Source organism: Epinephelus moara, chromosome 5 (assembly GCF_006386435.1).
Source record: "Epinephelus moara isolate mb chromosome 5, YSFRI_EMoa_1.0, whole genome shotgun sequence".
NCBI lineage: Eukaryota > Metazoa > Chordata > Actinopteri > Perciformes > Serranidae > Epinephelus > Epinephelus moara.
The window spans coordinates 26,014,287-26,039,433 of record NC_065510.1 but is presented as its reverse complement, the minus strand read 5'-3'; the positions used below and the strand labels follow the sequence as shown (position 1 = coordinate 26,039,433).

The window sequence follows — 25,147 nt, the reverse complement described above, 5'->3', positions numbered from 1 at the left end:
GAAAAGTTTTTTTAGTTATAAAGTTTGCGAATGGACCACACTTACCACGCAACAGGAGAGAATGAACCCGAACCGTCATCTGCGAGGAAAAGAAGACGCAACTTCACTCCTTGTGATGCACTCTCTGCGGCGCTTTTCCTCCTGATGATATATCTCCCCAACGATGGTAGCAGTAGCACCGAATCCCATTCTGTGCATTCAGCCTCTCTTCTCGCCCGCTCAGCATCAAACACATGGAGTTCCTCATCTGTATGCTCCGGCTCAAACAGGTATGGCTCTGGGTCTGTGTCCGCTACAAGAAACTCTTCAAAATCGCGTTCAAAGTCGTCCATTGCAGCTACTATAGTCCGGAGAGTCAGAGTTTGGGACGAGTCTTTTACCCCCTGGAGTGTTACCGGAGTTTCTGGAGTGCTCAAATAAACTGGCCTTTTTCCCGAACGCTCCTCTGGTCTCCTGCTCGTGAGGGATTCATTACAATATCGTAACATGGTTTAGATTTCTAAATAAACATTCACCTTGTCGCTAGATAGACCTATTCCTGAAAAACTTGTGCGCAAGTCTTTTTGTCCCTACGAGGCCACCGTCATTTACCCGACGGGAGGGGTGAGTGAGTGAGCCCTGCAATCTAGAATTTGACCACTGATGTCACTGTTTTCAACCCATTTTACACACTGGCCCTTTAATATACAATAAAAGTTACTAAAATGACTAGACAAAATCATAATTTTAAATATTAGGTATAAAATCATCATCATCAATATACGTGTCACCATTAAATCAGACCGAATATGCCAGTTTGAAAAGGTAAGGAAAGGGAAATGTCACTCATGTTCTTCAAAACGTCTTTGTAAGTATCAAAAATGTCTCTGTCTGGCGTCTGGTGTTCAGTCACATTTTGACCATTTGTGGCTCATGTAAGATGCGCGTTGCTATAACAGTGATCAGATCACAGACAAGAATGACAGTGCGCATGAGAGAAATCCAAACTATCCTTTATTATTAACACAGGCTTTACAAATCATTCACGTGTCACTCAGTTTCGAATGAACGCTAAAAAAAGCTTTGGCAGGAACAAAAAAGAGAGGTGATCTATTCAGACGTACACACATCTGTACTATTACCATGATGAAAATGGACATAGTGTTTGTTCACAATAGGTCTCTATACAGCATAGTTAAAATGATTGATCCTTTATGTTGATTATTTTAGTTGGAGGGTTCAGAACGTGGCACCAGCTTCAGTTTGATTGGTCGTTTTGGCATCAGCAGGCCCTGGATGTCCATCTCTAAGGGGATCTGGCAGGAAATTACATGCAAAGAGAAAAGAAGTGATTAAAAAAGAGGTCAAAGATGCATGAAACAAACAGCTGGCAGTATCACAAAGAGGATAGAAACCTAGAGGGACAGCGTATTTATTGAGTTTGCTATTTTCGTACACACAGTATCAATTGTATTCTTGTTTACAGTGTCAGGTTGTGGCTTTTCATCTTTAAACAGACAGATCTTTACAACACTCATAACTGGCTATCTTTTGCGTTATATAACCTTCAATATCCAAATCAAACTGGCAATAAATAACAATTTGGACAGGATTACTCATATGCCATAAAAAATTATTACTCATACGCCATAAAAAGAAAGCAATAACAAGCAAAGATGAACATCTGTGGTCTCACCTCAGTCTCCTTGCACACTGCGAAGCTGTACCTCTGCAGGATCTCCACCATTGCTAATTTCATCATCACCAGGGCAAATCGCATCCCAATGCAGTTCCTTGGCCCTGCCCCAAAAGGCATGTAGGTGTACGGATCAATACTCTCCTTGTTTTCCTTGCTGAACCTGAGGGCACACACACACAATAATATATCAATAACAGAAATGAGGCGATGACCCGCAGAGCTCAGGTCCTGTCCGTGACTGTTTTGGTAAACCTTAACATATAAATCCTTTCTATACCTCTCAGGTTTGAACTTCTCGGGCTCGGGCCACAGTTCAGGGTCCCGGTGCAGGGGCCATGTGGGTACCATGACAACCATATCTTTTGGAATCACAACACCGTTTATGTCCACAGTCGCCTTGGCCACACGCTCTAAACGTGGGGCTATGGGGTACAATCGGAGAGACTCATTGATGACGCTGTCTAGATACTCCATCTGCATCAGAGCCTGGTACTCAGCAGGACCCTACACAAACACATAGACACACAGATACATGACAAAACGACCATTCTGTTATATGTCTGTTAAAGGTTTAGATCAGAAGACTGATACCACCCTCATGTCTGTCTGGTGAATATAAGGCTACAGCCAGCAGTCGGTTAGCTTAGCTTAGCATAAAGGCTGGAAATGGGCACATTCCATTTCGATCAACCTTGTTTTTGAAGAATCTCTGAATGTATCCTCAACCAGAAAGATGGCGGCTCTCTCTCGGTTTAGTGTTGTTTGTGTATGTCTTAGCACAGCTTCTGTCCCAGAGCTGTGGCCTCCATTGCTCCACCATAACACACAGGGTGAAATATGCACCATCACTGCTGCTGCTACTATTTTATTTTAAAGTTGCACTGACACTTTTTTTGCTATTAACTTTTTGTGTGTGTGTGTGTGTGTGTGTGTTTCTAATCGTTCTTACACCGTGGAAGTCAAATGGAATTTCATTGTACATCTTGTGTAATGACAATAAAGATTCATTCAGTCATTCTACCACCAATGAGCAGATGGACACAGTGTTAGCGAAAAGCTGGTGAACTTAAATCCGAATTCACAGAAGATACATGTAAGACCACGCAGAGAGTCATTCAAACATATCCAAGTGCATGTTCGCTTATGTGCAGCATGAGGACGCGCATTTCAGCGCTAAACAACTAGCAGCTAATGATGCATATTCTCATTAGAGTCAAACCACAGCTGAAAGAAAAGTAAATATCTCACTGAAATTCATCAGGTTGGCAGAAACGCAACTTGTTATGACTGTCAATGTTGCTCTGTGTCAGCTAGATGTGTAGATAAGCATGGTAGCCATCAGACTTTGCGATAATAGAGTGGTGAAGGAACGTGTTTATGAGACTCAGCATTTTGTTCTACAGCATAAAAACATCAGTAAATACCCCACACGTATATTTTGCCTTTACATGTCCTAAAAAAGACAGTTACTAACAAGTGGCTAAATCAGACTACAGAACGCCATCACACTGAATAAGGATTTACAGCCTTGTTGTGGTGGCAACGATGATGTCATGCGACAGTGGTGTAGTTTGTTTTATAGCCTCATGTTAGCTTTTTACATCTGGCATTAAATTTAAGTTTAAAATAATCATAAAGTGGTGTTCATTTGTGAAGATTATCTTGCTGAACAAAACAGTGTGATAAACATTTGCTGGCCACAGAGCGTATCTTCTGCAATAATCCAAAATTTTGTCATGGAAACCCGGGCGATGCTAACTTCTGTCTTGGCCTACAAATACACATCATCCCTGCAGCACTCTATGTATGCAATCGATGGATTTGTGAAGTTGCTGTGGAGTTCCTCTGCCCCCAAGTGGACAAAAACAAACGCAAACAGCCTTAAATTATTTTGTGACCTTCCTACCACCTTAAACATTATCCTCTCCCTTCTCTCAATGTACCTTATTAGGGAAGGTGGAGTCGATCTCCTTCTGCAGCCGTTCCATGATATGAGGGTTAATCGCCAGATTGTAAGCCAAGAAAGTGAGAGAGCTGCTGCTTGTCTCATAGCCAGCGAAGATGAAAATCATCGCTTGAGAGAGGATCTCGTGATCGTTTAAACCTAGGGAGATAGGAAGGGAAATTATTTAGAATAGCTAAAGTTGTGCTTTTATGTGTGTGTAGATAAGAACAAAACATGGTGAAGCAGCGTTTTGTTATCATGCAGCACAAACCTAACCTCCCAAATGATGTTAGACAAGCCTCATTTCATTTCTCATATATCACAAAATATTCCGACAATACATACACTGACGGTGCATAAACGACGTATACATATATATGACAACATACATACTACTATACACCTACCACAATAGGTATACTACTATACACATACCACAATACACTAATACTCCTTAGAGGTTTGTGAGTGGTTACAGCTCTGGTTTGCTTTTAGCCAGTATTTGACCTTTGTTGTGAAGGATTTTAAATCTAGAATCAGTTTGATCTCAGTTGGTAATGTGCTCCAGAGTTTACAGCATTTTATGGAAAACGCTAACTGTCCGAATTCAGATTTACAATATGATATTTTACAAGTGGAATTCATGCTCCTCCTTGGTACTGTATTACTGTCATCTCTTTGAATAAATCTGGAAAAATGCTCTGGAGCTAGACTGCTGATTCATTTGAAAACTAATTTCAGGAGACAAAAGTTAATGAAGCTGTCACAGCTCTAATATGTGACAGTGACACCACCGGGCAGGTTTTTTGTCCATTATTTTCAGTACCTGATTGTATGAAAATGTAAGGTGTCTGACTGATGTGTGCATCACCTTTTTCCTGCTCCACATTGCTGTGGTTGTTGTTTTTCTGGGAGTCGATCATCAGCTGAAGGAAATCCACTCGACTCTGAAAGAAGACATATATGAGAATAGCTTTGATTATTTTTCTGAATCTGCAGATACATGTATTTATTTATATGCACATGCACAGAAACCCATACCTGTTGTTTGCTGTGCTCTCGGTTAGACTTGATCTTCTGCAGTGCGGCGTAAAAGAAGTCCGTGACGGATGCAGGAAAAAAGGAAAACTCCAACTTCTCAAAAACGGGACCCAAGAAGGGGAAGCAAGCTGGAATGAGGTAGAAAGCAACATATGTACCGAGGACACGGGACAGACAGTGACTGTAAACACTCACAGACATTTTTGTTTTTTCCAGCCAGGTGAAGGACAAAATTCTAAGCAGCTGCATTTTACAGGCATAATATGAAGTTTGTACCAACAAGGAGGAAGAGAGGGTTGAACAGGTCAAACTTCAGCATCTTCTTGATGTTAGTGACAAAAGGGTCCGAGGGGTTGTTGAGTGAGTCGATGTCAACGCTGAAGGCCGTGCTGGTTACCACATCCATACTGTAGGGTCCAAAGAACCTACAGAGCAAACAAACACATCAGAGATGACTCATCCTTTCGTGCTTAACAGTAGTTGATTCAATGCATTTGCTGGAATAGCGTCCTTACTCCTTAAGCTCCAAGGGCTCATCCTTGTCTGCCTTCTTTTTCATGCTGCTGATCAGGTTAGCAGAGTGGTGTTTCATGATGTCAAACATCTGAGGCACAGAAAAGGACAGATGGACATAAAGACAGGCTGAAATAATGGAGAATAGAACTCACAATACAATAAAATAGCAAAGAGTCCCTGCTGTCTGTGTTTGTGTTTCCTCTAGATCAGTGGTTACCAACCCCGGGGGTCAGCACCCCAAAAATGGGTGCCAGGATAGGGTCCACAAGATGATAAAATGGATAAAGAAAGAAAATAAATATTTCTGTTACACAAAAATACCTTTGTTTTTCTGACTCTTCTCTAATGTTTGCTTTTTTTGTATGAAAAATACTGAATACTTTCACCTCTCTAAGGCTCTAAAGCAGCTTATATGTACACACTGAGACCATATCCTGTGATGAGGGCTAAAAGTAAACATTGCATCATCTCAAAGGGCCACAAGGAAAACTGGTCGGGAATGTTTTGTTCAACATGCAATAAAAGGCAGAGATGGTACGGAGCAGGAGAGGGCATGCACCTCTTTCAGCCTTCCTGACGTGAAGGAGGGAGAGAGGACGCTGCGGATCCTCCTCCACTGGTCATCCTCAGCGATGGACACGGCATCGTACAGTTGCCCATTCAGACGGAAGTTCTGTAACAGAGTCAGGAAACACATGCCGACGATGAGGGGACTTCAAGCGACCGCAATGAGTGGTTAGAATATGTTTTATAGTGAGTGTGCATACTCTGCGATTGGTGAAGAGAGAGTAACACTCCTTTATCAGAACAGTCTTGATCATGGCAGGATCTGTGATGCACAGCACGGGCTGACGGCCATCATAAATGCTTGAAAAAACAAAACAGAATATTAATAGAAGAGTTATAAAACACCAGGTGATATTTTAATGCAGTCACATACAAATCAACCCTGTAGAACAGGCATACAACACTTTAAACAGAGACAGACATGCAGCTCCAAGGACAACAATCAGGTATACATGATATGTATGCAGGAACACACACCCACTGTACAACATGCAGACTTACCCCCAGATTTTCCCATATTTCTGGAAGCATTCTGTGTCAAAGTTGATGAATCCCTGGGAACAAGAGTAATAATATACAGATTATAAAATCAACACCTTCAAATCTTCAGTCTGCAAAAAAAAAAAAATCATGTTTCAATATGTAAATTATTAATAATAACAGTGCTAAATTCCACAGGAGGGACCAAGTCATTGTTTTGCAAATCACAAGTAGGTCTCAAGTCTTTGCACTCAAGTCACAAGTAACACTGACAAATCCCAGGTCAAGTCTCAAGTCTTAAACTTTGAGTTTCCAGTCCTCAACAAGTCATAATGCTCTCTTGTCTCTTCAGCCAATTTAATTAGGTTTCAACAACAGAGTAATAATAAAGTAAAATAACAAAAATCATTTATTCTTTTCAAAATTGTAATGATCTGTTAAAGCATGCGCGACTCAACTTAAAGGAGTAGAGGTGACATTGTACTTTCATAGCATACAACACTACTGACCACAACAGAATGAATTTGTATGTTTCTGTCCTGACTTGTTTTTATGTCATCTCATATTGGAAAAATGTCTGTAACTTCCTCTTTCAAAATTGGTTTGTGGGGAAGGTATCAAGAATTTACAAGTCAAAAGACTCAAGTCCAAGTGAAGTCTCAAGTCACTGATGTTAAAGTCCAAGTCGAGTTGTAGGTCATTTTTGTTTTTGTGAAGAGTTTTGAGTCATCAACTTTGTGACTCAAGTCTGGCTCGAGTCCAAGTCATGTGACTTGAGTCCACACCTCTGTTTAATTCTGAATGATATAAGAACTAAAGCTGGCGTCGCTACATGGTGCGCATTAACATGACCAACAGTTTACTCTTCAGGTTACGTCTTCACTTCAAAGCTGATACCAGTCTGTTAAATAGCAGTAAAATAAAACAATTTTAATCACTGACAGATTACAGATAAAAAGAGAATGGGAACTTAAATCGCCAAAACGTTATAACACAACTGAGATACTTCCTCTTTTATTTATAAATTTTCATATAAAAACTCAAAGAGGCTGTTATAGTTTCCCCTCTCCTAAGAAGTTTAAACCCTTGAAATTAATTCACTTTACTATTTTCTACCAAATACTCCTGTTGTATTTTCTCCTGAAAACAGTCTTTAGCAACATGAGTGGATGATCCTGAGTAAACAGGACATTGTGTCTGAAAAGCAAATATCATTTTTCACAATCACCTCCATTCACCTGTCAATTTACCGAAGTAAAACCCTGTTGAAAAAAACGCTTAAAGCTGTAAAACTGTGTAACACTTCATCTGTTCAGAGATCTTAACTCTACAACTATGCGTCTTGTGATATACGCACTGTTAAACCCCATGTTTTTTTTAAAACTCCGTCATAATTAAGTACAGGGGCATTACATTTTATCAGCAAGCAAAGTTTAGATATTACCAGGGCAGAAAAGACAGATAATGTTCCCACTTTGCCAATGTACTTAAAATTCAGATTCAGATTTATTTACTCTGGACCACAAATTGTGGTATGGAGTACAAACATAGGACAAGACAGCAATACAAAGGTAAAGAACCAGAAAAGATCATTAGCACCAAATGAGTCATTTAAATAGGGGCAGAAAATTACTCAAGAAGGCACATAGCGTTTTTGGGTTATCTGTCTACAATAATTTCTTATCACTAATCTTCCTATACTTAACAATGTTTGTGTTTCTACAGTCAAACAAAATGTTTATCCACCCCCGGGCAGCTGTCATTACGTAAATTACAATCCTGTTATTCCTTTGCAAACCTTTTTGTTTTCCTGTATTTTAGGAACTCTGCTATTAGAAACTAAGATTACAAATAGCCTGTGCGTTCCTTAATTTTTCACAAAGTAGACACTTCAAAAATCCTCTTTGAATTCACAATACAAGTCACGTGAGGACATATACCCAAGCCATTACACCCATTATCACCTTGCTAAGCTTGTACACCCTCATATAAATTTATGGTGTAATGCTTCTGACAATTATGTTCACCAACCTTTCTGTATGCTAGCATCGTGCCAAAAAAAGGGACTGGTTTGGGACCAGGGATGCCCAATTTCCTAAATGTTCCATATGGCCAGCAGACATACCTGCAAAACAGGAGAAGAGATTTAAAATCACAAGTGCAACACACTTAAACACACTACAGATACCTGGGACAAATATTTTCAGGCACTTACAAAACTATAAGCGTGACGAGAGCCACCAGGAGAGTCCATGTCTCAGCGGAGAACAGGAAGCCCATCTCTGCACGTTTCTACTCTTCTTTCAGTGGTAGTGCCAGATCCACTGAATCCTAAAATCACGGACCCAGGGCTTTTATTTCCTGCTGCACAGACCTGTTGCGTGAGTAAGAGAAGTGTGTGAGAGTTGAGCCAGTTGCAGGAGGCAGGTCCAAGTAGATCATTGACGCAAAGAGACCAAGCAGCATTTATAATCATGTTTTAATAACTCTGTCATCTATGACTTGGCAGTTTTGTGACCTTAATTATCACATTGCATGTGTTAAGATAGATAGAGCACATGCAAAGCTCATGATAACATGTTTAAGTAATTGTTTTTTAAATTTACTTTTAGATTATTATTCTTTTATAGCTCCTGCTATTTGTAATTTAGGTTTTCAAGGACTATAAGGACTCAAATATAAAAGTAATTTTAGTTTCTTCTTGGCTAACATTATATTTTCTGGTATTAGTGGACAAGACTGAAACACAACCACGTTACTGAACACATTTTCCCCTAAACATATGTAGATACATATTCTCAGGTGTGTGGTTGTCATATTGTTTTATTTCGACATATTAATTTGCAATGTGCTCACACAAAGACATGTCCAGGCAAGTACTCGGATGTGTGTGTGGCTTTAACTCGAGTACTGTTGTTGTTGTTGCTGCACAGGAGGGGAAGTGGCTAGGTTCTTATGTAATGCTGTGCAAAAACGCCACACCTCCTGGACATGCAGTTCATGAGTTCAGTGCAAATCTGATGACATTACAACTCTGCTGAACAAGAGAGAACGATGAACTACCTTCCTTTCTTCTCTTTAGAAACATGGATTCTACTGATCACATTTATCTGTTTATTTGTTATGTAAGGATCAGAGTGTGATTTTATCTGTGCTTCACCAAATTACCTATGTTTACTTTTGACTTCAAAGTTAAGTGTTTCAAAATGTGAATTTAAAGTCGTGATTTATTGCTTTTTTGTTCTGCACACAGGTATGGCAACTGGACTTATGGGACATTTAAGAAGTTGGGGATCCCAGGTCCCAAGCCCCTCATGTTCTTGGGCTCAGTTTGCAGGCTCAACCCTGTATGTAAACCTTTATAAATCCTTTTTCCAAATGTAAATGATCATTGTACTTGTTTGGAGAATGAGGTAGCAGTGTGCTCGAGGACTGTCTTTGTCTTATGATACTCAAGGTTGAAGAAAAGGGTCAGCACATGCGGGAAGAAAAGATGAACTTAAGACACTTGTGTGGAGCAGGAACAGATGCATTTGAATTAAGTTAAAAAGCCTTTATTTCAAAACATGGCTGCTTACATTAAAACACTGACCAGTTTCAACCCTAAAGTCTTCCTCAGGGTGCAAAAGGGTGGACGGGAGTCAAGCAAACATTTTATGTGCTTGGTAGGGGGTATCACTCAATCCTGATTAGTAAGTGAGCACAGGTGGGTGACACCAATAGATTACAAGGAGCCATTTTTAAGTGTTAAGAAAAAAAAGGAACCTGTACTAAAATTAATAATCAATAATAATAATTATTATTATTTTAATTTTAATTATTAATTTTTACTTTTAGTACATTATTGTACAGTATTATTATTATCATTATTTTTAGAAATACTAGACCTTATTTGATGTGTTTTGTACAGCTACAATTTAAGTAATCTTTCCTTTGTTACATGCATATTTTTGTAATTTTTAATTTTAGTATAGGATTTTTTTTTCTAAACACTTGCTGCTGTCCATAATCCATTGCTGTCACCCACCTGTGACACCCCCTACCAAGCTTATAGTCCACAGGACTCAAAAGATCTGAAGCCAACGCCCTGGTGCCAGACACTATAGGACACCCTCCAGAGGTCATGTGTTCATGCCTTGACAGGTCAGAGCCAAGTCCGGTCCAAGGAGGACCCACCATGGATTGGGGGTACCTCTGGGGTACCAGCACATCCCTCAAATGTTCGATCAGATTGGGATCTGGGGTATTAGGAGGCAAAGTCGACACCTTGGGCTCTTTGTCCCATTCCTGGGGTCATTCCTGAGCAGTTTTCGTGGTGTGGCGTGGTGCATTGTCCTGCTGGAGGCCACTACCATCGACCAGTGCTGTTGCCATGAGGGGGTTTATTTTGTCTGCAACGGTAGTCCGGTGGGTGGAGCACGTCAAGTGGCATCCACATAAATGCCAGGACCCAAGGTTTCCCAGCAGAACATTGCACTGTAACAAGATAATCAATGTTATTCACTTACCCCGCCAGTGGCTTTAATGTTTTGGCTGATCAGTGTATTAATGTAACCCCTTCTTAATCACCAACATTTGATGAGTATGTGTAATTCAATTACATATTTCTTCTCATTAACTGTAACTGATTACAATTACATTTATTTTGTAATTTAATTCCATGTAATTAGTTACCTACCAACACTGGTGATGAATACATGTATGTGTTCTCTGTTACCAGGTGTACTACTTGGATGACAAAGAGTGTGCTCAGAAGTATGGCAGAGTATGGGGGTGAGACTACTAAGCTTTTCTAACACCAAACTACGCATTACTGTGCTGTGAAACTGTTTTTTTACTGGTTTTGACCCCTGAGCCTCTTACCTAGTTGCTTGTGTTGCTACTGTTTCTCCTGCTACACTGATATGAGCTTTACACTGGGTGCCCAAATATGTAAATGTGTGTTTGTGTAAATGTTCAGTACATATGAGCTCAGGAAGCCCATGCTGGTTGTGATGGACCCTGACATGTTGAAAACCATTCTGGTGAAGGAGTGCTTCAGCTACTTTACCAACCGGAGGGTGAGAACACACAAGAGTAATGTTAAATCAATCAAATATTGATTAATTAATAACGCATCTTGATTCTGAATTTCTGAACGGTTGCAATGCTCATTTTCAGCAGTATCGATACACCAGTACCAGTTTCTCGCTCTCTCTTATTGTTGCTATTACTAAAATCATTCTGCTGATTCTCTGTTACTAACCAAGAACAGAAAAGTCATCAATTCAACTTCTATGCCCTCAATATCAATTTCACCATGGTATCAAAAATGTAGAGACTGTATTACAGAAGATGCCCTGGTGATACATTATCCTTAGTTCATTGATTAAAGCAGACTAATGCTGCCTTCAGATGGAACTTGTGAGAATTTGTTTTTGAAATAATCAAGTTCCTGCCTGTCCTGCGTTTAAAGTTGTGAAATAAATGGTGACGGGTAGTGACTTACTCATTCCCTTTTCAGAACCGGTTGATGGTCATGCAGGGAAAAATAGATGACAATTTAATCAAACATACAAAGTTATTGCAATGAGCTGCCACAATTAAAAACTGGAACTGGCCAGAGTAGTGTTTTTGGCCAGAGTAGTGTTTTTGCAGGACATTATGATGTTACAGTGAAGTTGACCGTTGACCATTTTCTTCATCATTTTGTCATAATTAGCTAATGAATTCTTTAGTTATGGCCAAAAACATGTTTTGTGATAGCACAGTGACCTTTGACCCTTGGCAACCAAATTCTAATCAGTTCATTCTTGAATCCAAGTAAACATTTGTACAAAATTTAAGGAAATTCCCTCAAGGGTGTCTTGAAATATCACGTTCATGAGGATGAGACGGACACAAGGTCACAGTGACCTTGACCTTTGACAACCAAATTCGAAACAGTTAATCCCCAAGACCAAGCAGATGTTTGTGCCAAATTTGTAGAAATTTCCTCAAGGTGTTCTCAAGATATTGTGTACACAAGAATTAGAACAAAGAGATTACAGTGACCTTGACCTTTAACCACCAAAATCAAATCAGTTGGACGTTTGTGCCAAATTTGAAGAAATTCCTTCAAGGCGTTCTTGAGATATCACATTCACAAGAATAAAACAAACAAGGTCACATTGACTTTGACCTTTAACCACCAAATTCTAATCAGTTTGATGTTCATGCCATATTTAGAGAAATTCCCTTGAAGCGTTCTGAAAATGTCATGTTCACAAAAGTATGGACAACCCAAAAACATAATGCCTCTAGCTGTGGCTATCACCGGCACGCAGACATAAAAAGTTCTAGTGAATCTAGTGGCTAATTTTAGCATTTTTAATAGTTACTGGACAACAATGGAGCTACACTCACCAGCCACTTTATTAGGTACACCTTGCTAGTACCTAGTTGGACCCCCTTTTGCCTTCAGAACTGCCTTAATTCTTGGTGTCGTAGATTCAACAAGGTGCTGGAAACATTCATCAGAGATTCTGGTCCATATTGACATGATAGCATCACACAGTTGCTGCAGATTTGTCGACTGCACATCCATGATACGAATCTCCTGTTCTACCACATCCCAAAGGTGCTCTATTGGATTGAGATCTGGTGACTGTGGAGGCCATTGGAGTACAGTGAACTCATTGTCATGTTCAAGAAACCAGTTTGAGATGATTTGAGCTTCGTGACATGGTGGGTTATCCTGCTGGAAGTAGCCATCAGAAGATGGGTACACTGTGGTCATAAAGGGATGGACACAGTCAGCAGTAATACTCAGGCATATATATATGATATGACGATGATACAAGGCAGGATGGATCCATGCTTTCATGTTGTTTTCACCAAATTCTGACCCTACCATCTGAATGTCACAGCAGAAATCCAGATCCATCAGACCATGCAATGTTTTTCCAGTCTTCTATTGTCCAGTTTTGGTGGGTCTGTGTGCTCAGTTTGCTGTTGTTAGCTGACAGGAGTGGCACCTGCTGTGGTCTTCTGCTGCTGTAGCCCATCTGCTTCAAGGTTCAACATGTTTGTTCAGAGATGGTCTTCTGCATACCTTGGTTGTAACAAGTGGTTATTTCAGTATTCTATTTCAGCCATTCTCCTCTGACCTCTGGCATCAACAAGGCATTTTCACCCCGAGAACTGCGGCTCACTGGATATTTTCTCTTTTTCGGACCATCCTCTGTAAACCCTGGAGATGATTTCAGCAGTTTCTGAAATACTCAGACCTGTCTGTCTGGCACCAACAACCATGCTAGGTTCAAAGTCACTTAAATCACCGTTCTTCCCCATTCTGATGCTCAGTTTGAACTTCAGCAGGTCATCCTGACCATGTCTACATATCTAAATGCATTGAGTTGCTGCCATGTGATTGGCTGATTAGCTATTTGCGTTAATGAGCAGTTGAACAGGTGCACCTAGTATAGTAGCCAGTGAATGTATATAGCACAGAGGAATAAACGATAAGAGGCTGTGGCTACACAGACAACACGTATTATTAAGATCAATTCATTGTGGGTCTTGATCTCTCTATGGGATTTGTTGACAATAAGAAAAAAAAAACTAAATGTTGCTGACACACCGCACAATCTTTATCTGCAAACATCATGCAGTACATGTTTGTTTAGTGCTTATTGCCAATAAAAGTGCACCAACCTGCAGCTGCATATTCTCTGATCAGGGTTCGACTATTAACAGTTAACCCACCAACACACGTGTAATGACCGCTGTGACCCTTTAGAACTTGCGCCTGAATGGAGACCTCTATGACTCAGTGTCTATTGCTGAGGACGACAAGTGGAGACGGATTCGTAACATCCTCACTCCCTCCTTCACCTCTAGCCGTATAAAAGAGGTAAGAGTTGTCCACTTTCCTAGTTTCATCAACTTGTATTTGGGTTCACTGAATATTTAAAATATATACATATATATATATTCTTCTTCACCCTTCATGTACTGCTGTTCATTTTGAACTTTTTTCTTGTCTAAGATGTTTAGCCTCATGAAACATCATTCCCGCAAACTGACAGCCAGCATGCAGTCCAAGGCCCAAAACAATGAAGTTATTACTGTAAAAAAGTGAGTAATGCTAAAAATCGTTATTAATCGTGACATGAATCAAACCTAGTACTCTTGTGTTTGCACCCCAACTGAGGTTGTGTGCTTTTTAATGACAGAACATCTCCCAAGATGGACACATGAAAGAAGCTAACGTGTTAATTAGGGAGCCTCAGAGGTGTTGACAGGCAGATTTTGTTACAGCTGTAGCTTCATTTTTACAGTACAGACATGAGAATGGTATCAGTCTTCTCTGCGAGAAAGTGAATAAGCGGATTTCCCAAAATGTTAAAGTGGAAACTTTTCAACTTATCCCCCCCAGCGTTTCCAAGTAGTATTAATGTTGGTGCCATTGCTGCTCCCCGTTTTCTTCAGAGCCAGCTACCATTGTTTCCAATTAACTTAGTTGTTCCACCATTCCCCATTTCCACTTCTGGAAATATTAACTGTAAAGAACATGGATTGACACCCTTTGGTAACTGGGGATAGCTACCAAGAGCTACCAGGAAGAGCCAAATTATCATCCTCTTCCTGTTTTGATTGAGCAAAGGTTGACAAACTTACTTTGTGCCGAAAACCGAGCCTGTATTTTTCCATGGCATTCAAGATTACACAGTCAGAGCGAGGCTAATAGGGAGCCAATCTAAACCATGATCTAAATGCCGATGGTGTTGTTATTCTAAAGCCGTTACATTGTGCAATCAACATTAACATCATATTGATAATAAAGCAAAAAAAACAACAAAACTTGTCTGTTTCCACTTCAAACTACTTCTTTAACAAAATAAAAACAAACGAGTGTTTTTCAATTGATTTTAAATATTAGACTTTTAATCTATCCCCCAACTGTGATTTGTAAACATCAACAGAGAAAACCACCTTTTCTGAAGCTATAGCTTCAGAGGTCTGAAGTAAGATCGTCAGTTGACAAAATTCAATCCCAAAAGTCCAATATTTCATTATACAGCATTTTGCTCATTCTATTGTATGTTTTTTACCACCCTCATTCCAGGTTTTTATTTCTGGGAGACCATTAGATTAGTGATAAACCTTTATTGCCCTACACTTCGAGTCTTCAACATTTTGAGGCCAAGGACCCCCTACTACGTATATTGTATAAAACTGAGTTGCACTTGAGATAATTCTTTAAATATTTTTGGGTCTTCACCCCTTTGCGCTTGCCTGTAACTGCTCAGTCAGCAACAGTTGTAGTAGCATGGCTAGGTGAATAAACCCCCATTTGCACGTTAGCAGTGGTTTCTGAGAAGGACATAGACTGTGTCAGAGTCTGTATCTCAAGAGGCTATAAAACTAGTGGTAGCATAATATTGTGGCTCACTAGAATGTTCTACACCTGGAATAATAATGCAGCTAATTGGTCAATATGTGTCAATAGTACATAAATATTTGCTGAATACAGCGTTGGAGGCCGGCCCCTGTTCACTCTTAGGAAGGTTGCTCAGTGGCACATGGTGCACAAAAAGCTCTATTTCCGCGGTATGAAGTTACCCGGATGTTGAGGCCCATATTGCAACTGCACTAGAGACTTATGGCAGCCAAGTTCGGCTAAATGGCTTACATCCACCGGCTGAACGATCAACTTTCGGTTTAGCGCTCCATTAACCTGAATGGAGATAAAATGATTTAATTGTGCGGCTCTTCTAGACTTTCCAAATGTTATTGAACAGAATGGATCATATCCCAAAAGTGAAACGAGTCATGTCATGAGGGTGACCTTAAAAAAATCCACTGATTTACAGATGTCTCTCTCCCAATGTAAGTATATGGGAAAAAATCTTTTATGGGACCCATGGCATCATGTGACGAACCCCGACAATGTAGTTCCACTTTTCACCACTATGTAAAATTGGCCTCAAAGCCACAGTGATTTAGCATTAGCTAGCCAACATGAATGCACAAGGATTCATGGGTAACAATTATAACAATAACAAGCCTATCATTAAATTTATTTTTTGTAAACAGGCAATGTATCTTTGCTAATTATATGTTGATGTCATGTTAAAGTTTAATGTTTGAAATAAATAAATAAATAAATAAATAAATTATCCAATAATATTTTTGTGGCCCCCCTGCAGTAACTCCCCTAGGGGTTGGGGACCAGCTATTGAAGACCCAGGCCCTATACTATGAAACTGAGGTCTCTCAAAATGGATAGAGATTGATTAAAGCAATACTGTTTAAAATGAAAAACGTGTCCTTAAAAGGTTGACTATTCTGAGCCCAACTCTAATCATCCAGTCCCTTCTATCAAGGTTTTCTCTGAATCCTATATTTATTTGTTTTAATATAGGGTAAACAATATTATATTCAAAGCTCTAGACAGTATAGCATCTTCAAAACTTAAAGTAATTTCTGTACAGACCGATGCTGTGAAATCTACAAAACTGAAATCACAGTAAGGACAAAGGTAAATCTGTATTTTGAATTTACACATTTATATACTGTATACTTGTGATACAGCATCAAGGTTTCTTCAGTGGGTGTGACATTATCATTTCTCTCCTTTGATTAAGAGATGATTTTTGTAATTGTTAATGGATGCACTCATGCATGTTTTAACCCAGCTGACATTTCTTTGCAGTATCCCCTCAGACAGTGGAACAAACATGAAATAATAACTGTGTGTGTATCCCAGCTTCTTCGGAGCCTACAGTATGGATGTGATGGCGAGCTGTGTATTCAGTGTGGACATGGACTCAATCAGCAACCCCTCAAATCCCATGATCACCCATGCCACGAAGCTGTTCAGACTCTCCATACCTCTTTTCGTGTTCCAAGGTACATCAGTGCTTTTCCATGATACCATTCTTTCTTTAAATTGATGAAAACCAGCTATGTTTTGTGACCAAAGCAAGAATCGTTAAACCCCCTTTCTTCTTAAGGGTGTTTCCCCGTATTTCTTCCCCTCTTGGAGCTGCTCGGTGTCTCCCTTTTTCCTAAGACTTCTACTGATTTCTTTAAAACGCTTCTGGAGAAGGTCAGAACGAAACGCAACGGGAGCTCACACGAGGTCTGGACAAAACACACAACTCAATATGAATGTAATCTTCTATCGCAGTATGTCTAGTCTTATATCATGATAGATATATACTGTATATCACAATAGAGAAACCAATTACATAGCTGACTACACAATTTCACCTTAAGATCCATTTTAGCTCTGTTGTGGAGTTTTCAGTCATATCACTTTTTTTTTCCATTTAAGGACTCTATAGACCAGGGGTAGGCAACCTGTGGCTCCGGAGCCACATGACACTTGTACGGTTTCCTCCAGTCTTTAGCCCCTGTCCAGTGGCTCCTTGAGCCTTTGAGAAAAGAAGTCTATGGAAATTCATTCTATGAATCCAAATGTTGCTGAACCTCGAAAGCAGTGGCTGGTTAGCTATGGATGCCAAATCCAAAAAAGTAAATTGAATAAAATAGAGAATGTAGTGCGTGGACAGATTTGTTTGCTCTCACTGCCAGCTCTGCAAAATTTAAGTACCAGATAATTATTAATAGTGCCCTGCACAGTGTCTACCTTGTGGTAAAACATATTAACAAATGCTTATTTAGACCATAAGTATACGCTAATTTAGACTTAATAGGCTATTTACCTTGATTATAAGGCTCAAACATGTTTTGCGGCTCCACACAGATTTTTTCAAATTATTTTTGGTCAAAAATGGCTCTTTTAAGGGCAAAGGTTGCAGACCCCTGCTATAGACCCTTTTAAGGCCGACGTCACAATGACATCAGTTTGTTAGCTGGAGGTAAAACCCGCCTCTCCACCACAGGGCTGTAGGCTACATAGGAGTCTTAAAATTATGTCTTGTTGTGTTATTGGGAGCCAGAATAGAAAGAGTCATGACCAGTGGTGTAGTGGTAATGAGGTGGTTGTACTACTAGGTAGACAGGTAGGTTACCGATGAGGAAGTGGGCATACTCTCATATTACAATGGCTTTTTAGCTGATAGGTGGGAATACTGTAACTGGATAGAAAAAGAAGTGGGTATACCCCGTATACCTGAGTATACCCTCCACTACACCACTGGTCATGACTCAAAACCAGCCGCCACAGCCCATAAACAAAAACAAAGACTGTGGTTAAATGTGATAAGACGAAAGGACTGGACGGAGGCGATCATCAAAAATGCTCACATGTGCAGCGCACACTTCATATCAGGTTAGGGGTATTTCCTGTTGTAGGGATGAATAACGTTATGTGTATGAAGGGTTATCATGTCCACCTCATCAGAAACTGGGTAGGTATTAAGAGGAATATTGGATTTCTCTGTAACGCTAACTTTTTAGCACATTAGCTAACGTTAGCTTTGATAGCAAAACAAACTGGAGGAAACCGTACAAGTGTCGTCCTCCTTTGTAAGATTAGCATAGTCATCAACCACAAAGCTTCCTGTGACATCCACTGAGTGAAAGCATACGGGTCGGCCAGTCTTGTCCCGTTGGTCAGTGTTTATTTTTTCAAGTAACACTTGTGCCCCGGGAGATTGAGTGACCTGATATGGTGCATTGTTAAATTCAGTCTGAAGCTATACACTAAAATGAGAGCCCTGTTGGTCGAAGAAATGGAGTGTTATATTTCTACATGAATTAACAAACAGTTAAGTTAATCGCACATTCACTCCACTCTGGGCGCTCTGCTGCTCCATCTCCCCAGACAGAGTGCGCTCTGCCACTCTAAGAGTGTGGTGCTCTGGGTAACCACACGGTCCATTCAGAGAGTGCTCCAAATTTAATAAATGTCCAGTTTGTGCCAGAGTGCGCTCTATTGTCTAAAACAAGCCAACAGAATTGCTGGCTAGCGCTGGCTAATGTCTGTGGAGAATTGTTTTGTATGTATTGCACTGCACAGCGTCTTGTAACTCTGGTTTTGAAAGGTGCTTTATAAATATAGTTTACTTGATGACTTACTTACTAAGGTACATACTGTGCATTAGAAGATTCTGCGACATTACTGTAATGTCTTTCTGTTGGCCAGAAATATAGGCTATTTTAACATCTTATGACAGTAATAATACAGAAGTTGCTTACACACAGTATATGTAGCTTGTGTTTAGAATGCATGGAAAAATGGATGGTGGGAAAAAAAACACACACAAAAAATTGCATTCTCCTAAGAAATATATTGAGTCTCCATGTGCACCTCTTGTAGCAATGCAACATGCAAATGCTCGGTGAAGGTGAATTTAGCCTGGATCAGCAGGTGTGGTGTTAATTGGATAGTCACTCTGCCAGTCACATCATTGGTCATTTTACACAACTTAAGTTTCTAATAAGTTATTTTGATTTGATTTGATTTGTTTCACTGCTCCGCACCAGCTGTGCCACCTCTGAACATAATTACGAGCTCTACAAATGGAAAACTTTACCTCAGGAAATGACTGGATGGTTTAAGTGTCACAAACATGAACCCACATCACCACAAACCTGCACCCAAAAACGGATGGAGTATGATGACCAAGAGAACAATGATGTGACTGGCGGAGTGAGTGTTTAATAATCACCACACCCGCTGAGCTAGGCTATATTTAACGTAACCAAGCCTTTTGAATGTTAGTTGCTGCAGGAAGTGCACATGGAGACTCACCTGTTTCACAGATGAAAAAAAAATAAAGGACTTAAAAGGACATAAAAAACTATGATTAATGAATCACCAGAATTTTTTTTCTTACATGACTGTTTCCAAGGTAAAGTATGAACTTTATCACTCAACTTTTCAGCCAACATGGATGATTAGTCCTCCTTAGTGCTCAGGGGAAAAAGGAAATCAGAACATCTGCAAAGCACTACACCACATTTACTGTACTCACAAACCCCTAGGAATCGAAATATTGCAAAACTCCAGTGCTCATTTGCAACATAAAACAACACATCTCTGTTATCTCATGGTAAACAGTATTTTGTCATACTGCATAACCGTATTCACAAACACACACAGCGAGAACTTGAATAATAGTTATTTGATCTGTTTTCAGAATTCCAGAGATATACTTCAAAATATGATAAACTCTCAGACTGCCAGTGAACCCAAGAAAGACAAGCAGCATAACGGTAACTACACAGTAACATCCCTCGCACACAGAGGCACAAATGAACACTAACATGAACGTACACCAATGGTCTTGATGCCTCCTTTTTTCTCCCTCCCTGTTCATGCATCCCACCTGTCCTGACAGGTCTTACTGATCATGAGATCTTCTCCCAAGCCACAATATTTGTATTGGCTGGTCATGAGACAAGTGCCATCACTCTCGTTTTCTTGGCCTACAATTTGGCGAGAAATCCTGAAGTCATGAAACGCCTGCAAGAGGAGATAGACTCCACTTTCCCTAATAAGGTAGAGCACAAGGTTCCGGTACATGATTCACTCTCTGTATTTTATTTCATTGATGAAACAAAATCTAAATTGTGTTTAATCAAACTGTGATTTGTAACTCTTTAGGGTGCTGTCCAATATGAAGCTCTGATGCAGATGGAGTACCTAGACAGTGTTGTCAACGAGTGTCTGAGGTAATGCACAGACAGCTGCTTAAATCACAAATATCCTGCTGTGTGTGTGTCTAACTTATTAACTCTATATTCATCGATCAGCTCCCAGTCTGTCTGTGAGCGGCAGATTTCCCTCACTCGCTATGGTTGGCTGGGAAATAACATCAATAAATCAATAACGTGGAACTAATATGAAAACTATTTTATTCAGTAAAATATCTGCTGTCCGTCAGCCTGATGAAGGCAGTTTGACCAGCCGTGGTTCTCTCAGCTCTGTGGAATCTGCTTCTGACAGACGGCTGCTTCTGTGGACAGGGGTGCTGCAACCCTTTTTACACAGAGATCACGCTATAGGGCCGCTATGAAGTCCCTTCTTCTTACTGCCTTTGCATTTTTGCACAGAACCAAATGATGACGGCATCATGCCACTCCAGTGTGTGATAAGAGACAGCATGCCGACATTGCAGAATCAAAAGAGGCGTGATGGGCGTGACGTATAACACAACAGCGTCAGCCTAGTGTGACATATACCCTACACATTGGCAGTGCTTTATAAACAGTAACATGCCATTGACAGTCCCTGTTTTAGAGCGGCTGAACTCGTCCTCTGCTCAGAGGGTAGGTAGCTCCTGGGCCTCACTGTTTTCCCAATTTGCAGACATGTTCGTCCTCTGTTCTCCTTTGAGTTAGAGCTTACTTCTAACAGCTACTTTTTGGTCCTGTCCTGCCGGCTGTCCCGTTTATACAGACATCGTTTCTGCGCTGTTACTACCTCTGATACTGGCTTAGGCTTTCCATGTAGGCGCATGGAAGGGCAGGGAGATTTGCCTTAAGGCTTTCTACGTAGGCATGTGGAAGAGGCTTTCTGCACAGGCCCGAGGAAAGGCAGAGGGGCCCCAGAACAGAGCCATACCACCAAATACAATAGTGCAAATGGAAATTAAGTTTTCTTTGACTACAGTGTTCCTGACTGAAATAGAGAATAGTGCATCTTTTCACACTAGTTACACTTTCAATTTTTTTAACACTACAACAAGGGCTTAAAACCTAATATTTGCTATTGTTGAAATGACAAGGTAGGCAACCAAAACTGTGTGTTTCAACTGTACATATTCATAAGTTTGGGCATTGACTGTTTAGTCCGACAAAGACATGCAGTATTTGTAAAAACTCTTGCTTTGGTCAATAGGCTCTACCCTCCAGCTGGACGTGTGGAACGAGTAGCCAAAGAAACTGTAGAGATCAACGGAATAAAAATCCCAAAGAACATGACTGTTATGGTTCCAGTGTACGCTCTGCATCATGACCCTGAGCTGTGGCCAGAGCCCGAGGAGTTCAAGCCTGACAGGTAGCTGCCAGAGTGTGTATGTGTGTACTGTAGATCAGTAGAGCTTCATTCAAGGACTAAGATGTAATAATTCTCCAAAGCAACTACTAAGAATTTCACAGTGCAAACTTTATATTTTTTTGGTTGGCAAAATAGCTTTGAATGTTTCATAATGACTGCATCACTCTTATCAGTGAGCGACAAGAAATTTTCTGGATCAATTTCTTTTTTTTAAGATATTTTTTGGGGCATTTTTAGCCTTTAATGTGTAGGACAGACAAGTGTGAAGGGGGGAGAGAGAGAGGGAGTGACATGCAGCAAAGGGCCACAGGCTGGAGTCGAACCCAGGCCACTGCGGCAACAGCCTTGTACATGGGGCGCCTGCTCTATCCACTAAGCCACCGACGCCCCTGGATCAATTTCTAATAGAGTGGTGCATGCATTACTGAAACTAATTTAATCATTTTTTCCTAGTTTTGCCTATGAAGTCCTTCATGCTTTAATTATTTGTACAGTCCAATGAAACATACTATATTTAAAGGCTCTTTATACTTTTTTATGTAGTAAATTTCTTTTTTCGTTGTTTGTGTATGTTTTTTCAAGATTCAGTAAGCAGAACAAGCAGAGCATCAACCCATACACTTACCTGCCATTTGGGATCGGGCCAAGGAACTGTTTGGGGATGCGATTTGCTCTGATGATGGTCAAACTGGCCTTGGTGGAAGTTTTGCAGAACTACAGCTTCTCTATCTGTGAGGAGACAGAGGTGATTCTATTTAAATTACTTACTTAGGTCGACATAGACTACATGCTTGTTTTTATATAATAAGACATTTGACAAGCTGGATTTGGATTAAGAACACACGTTTCTGATTTAATGAATGTGTACGTTCCACAGATCCCTTTGAGGATGGACCCTAAAGGCCTTGTTGGACCCCTCAATCCAATCAAATTAAAGCTGGAGACACGTTCAATGACCTCAGGAAAGGAGGACAAGTCCAACTAGGAAATACACTCCTCAAAACTGAGGTGTCCTCTAATTCTAATAGCTGAAAATGCTTCTTGAAGTTTAGTAATACAGGTTTTCAGTCTGTATCATAATTTTTTAATCTGACCTGAAACAAAGCAGATACAGTGATAATCAATCATGTTGATTTTTGCAAAATATAACTGTAATTTATGTGTGCATAATGTTCATGAACTATGCCAACTACATGAACTACTACCAATTCAGTATCTGACAAAATGTCTCCCTTTCTGTTCCACAGATATGACATTGAATAACAGCCAGAAGTATTTTTGCAGAACATGATGATGTCACAGTTCATTTAACCTTTGACCTTTTGTATATAAAACATCATTACTCCATCTTTTTATCCTATTAGACATTTGTGTGAAGTTTTGTGATAATTAGTGTATGAATTCTTACAGTTTGGCAAAAATTTGCTTTGTGAGGTCATAGTGACCTTGACCACCCTCAAGCTGTTCACAGAAATGAGACAGACAAGGTTTTCGTGACCTTTAACCACCATAATCTAATCAGTTCACTGGACAGTTGTGCCAAATTTGAGAAAAATAAAAAAAAAATCCTCAAGGCATTCCTGAGATATCGCCTTCACAGAATGGGACGGATGGAGCGACAGACGGAGACGGAGGGATAGACGGCTATCGTATCATAACAAAGGAATACAGTTCTGAATATCAAAACACTAATGAATGCACTTTGGGTAGTGATCCAAACATGTAAGCTACCAAAATTTGTGACAATTACATGAAACTAAAAAGTTTCACAAAACACTCAAAATGGTGGAAATGTCAAGAACACACAAGGATAGTGTAATATATAGTTAAAATAGTAGTTTCATAGTTACATGTAAGATAATCAATAAACTGTGATAAAATAAACTTTGGGAACTGGTTATACTGTACCTCTGGAGGCTAATAAAGCACATAATAAATGTTTCTACTGTGTGAGCGCTATGGTGCATCCTGAGAGATAATGCGGTAACACTTTATAAGTCAGCCCGCATTTTAGAGTGTACCTCTCGCCCACTTTCCCGGGAGTTAGCGTATAACTCCGGGAACTTACATGTACTTTCCCGGGAGTTAGAGCATAATTCCTCCCAATCACTTAGCACATACTTTCCTGGGAGTTAGAGTATAACTCCTCCCAGTCACTTACCACATACTTCCCCGGGAGTTAGAGTATCCCTCGTGGTCACTTAGCACATACTTTCCCGGGAGAGTATAACTCATCACTTATGTAATTTCCCGAAACTTATGGTTTAATTTCCTCATATGAATCTGTATATGTATGAAGTGCAATAAAAACAAATGCTTTTGCCCTTTGCTCATGGCAGTTGATTCACTCACTTTTATGTAGCCTATGTGTCATCAGGCAGTTTCACCCACACTCCAGGGTTTTAACATTTATGTTTTGTTTACATTTCATTGAATGAGTTTGAATATGAATATGTCAAGAAAGGGGTCTATATTCTGCGAATTGCCTAATTAACGGGCAGGCTGGAGTACAAAGCAAACCTACCTCTCTCAAGTGCACATCTATGGAAGTCTTGTAGTGCCATCCGAGGACGAAACACAAACAATCGAGGACGAAACACAAACAATACAGTCATGTAATAATATAGCCTACATATATCTTAAAATACACAGTAATGAGTCTCTAATGAGTGTTTTTATTATTTAATCACACAGAAACCACATGGTAGGTGCTGTTCTCACATCTACAGCGTACTTTCACCAAAACTTACAGGGAAACTAGCAAGTACTTTCCACCTAAGTAAATACTAACAAAAGAGACCGGGCTGGATTATGAAGTTTGCACTGTTTGCCTGTCCTTAGTCTGAAAGTACTAGGTAATTTCCCCAAAATTTGAAGGGAAACTAGGCAGTACTTTCAACCTAAGTATATACCAACAAAAGAGACCGGGCTGGATTATGAAGTTTGCACTATTTGCCTGTCCTTAGTCTGAAAGTACTAGGTA

General features: G+C 40.0%; 2 protein-coding genes across 2 annotated transcripts; one reads left to right on the top strand and one right to left on the bottom strand.

Moving 5' to 3' along the window:
- Positions 1–975: 975 nt before the first annotated feature.
- Positions 976–8,598, bottom strand: LOC126390487 (cytochrome P450 3A40-like). The gene is made up of 13 exons (XM_050044816.1): positions 8,443–8,598; positions 8,259–8,352; positions 6,249–6,301; positions 5,948–6,047; positions 5,740–5,853; positions 5,180–5,268; positions 4,941–5,089; positions 4,665–4,792; positions 4,495–4,570; positions 3,622–3,782; positions 1,956–2,182; positions 1,676–1,838; positions 976–1,295 (listed from the first exon to the last, which is right to left on the bottom strand). The coding sequence occupies exons 1-13, from the start codon at positions 8,505–8,507 to the stop codon at positions 1,206–1,208; spliced, it is 1,509 nt and encodes a 502-aa protein (XP_049900773.1). The 5' UTR covers positions 8,508–8,598; the 3' UTR covers positions 976–1,205.
- Positions 8,599–9,202: 604 nt separating this feature from the next.
- On the top strand, positions 9,203–24,105 carry LOC126390057 (cytochrome P450 3A30-like). Its single transcript, XM_050044152.1, has 15 exons — positions 9,203–9,352; positions 9,481–9,574; positions 10,948–11,000; positions 11,188–11,287; positions 13,987–14,100; positions 14,236–14,324; positions 16,960–17,102; positions 17,207–17,334; positions 20,303–20,378; positions 20,504–20,664; positions 20,770–20,837; positions 22,006–22,164; positions 22,747–22,909; positions 23,042–23,172; positions 23,412–24,105. Exons 1-14 carry the CDS (start codon positions 9,282–9,284, stop codon positions 23,147–23,149), a joined length of 1,527 nt encoding a protein of 508 aa, XP_049900109.1. The 5' UTR covers positions 9,203–9,281; the 3' UTR covers positions 23,150–23,172; positions 23,412–24,105.
- The last annotated feature ends 1,042 nt before the right edge of the window (positions 24,106–25,147 follow it).

What these genes read in the sequence shown, in the direction of transcription:
- LOC126390487 (XM_050044816.1), bottom strand. Translation starts at nt 8,507, where the DNA reads ATGGGCTTCCTGTTCTCCGCTGAGACATGGACTCTCCTGGTGGCTCTC. An exon ending in CTCGTCACGCTTATAGTTTT is followed by an intron (nt 8,353 to 8,442) that starts GTAAGTGCCTGA and finishes CCTGTTTTGCAG; the next exon opens with GTATGTCTGCTGGCCATATG. An exon ending in CCCTCTCTTCCTCCTTGTTG is followed by an intron (nt 4,793 to 4,940) that starts GTACAAACTTCA and finishes ACCTCATTCCAG; the next exon opens with CTTGCTTCCCCTTCTTGGGT.
- LOC126390057 (XM_050044152.1), top strand. Translation starts at nt 9,282, where the DNA reads ATGAACTACCTTCCTTTCTTCTCTTTAGAAACATGGATTCTACTGATC. An exon ending in GAAGTTATTACTGTAAAAAA is followed by an intron (nt 14,325 to 16,959) that starts GTGAGTAATGCT and finishes TGTGTATCCCAG; the next exon opens with CTTCTTCGGAGCCTACAGTA. An exon ending in GAGGAGTTCAAGCCTGACAG is followed by an intron (nt 22,165 to 22,746) that starts GTAGCTGCCAGA and finishes TGTTTTTTCAAG; the next exon opens with ATTCAGTAAGCAGAACAAGC.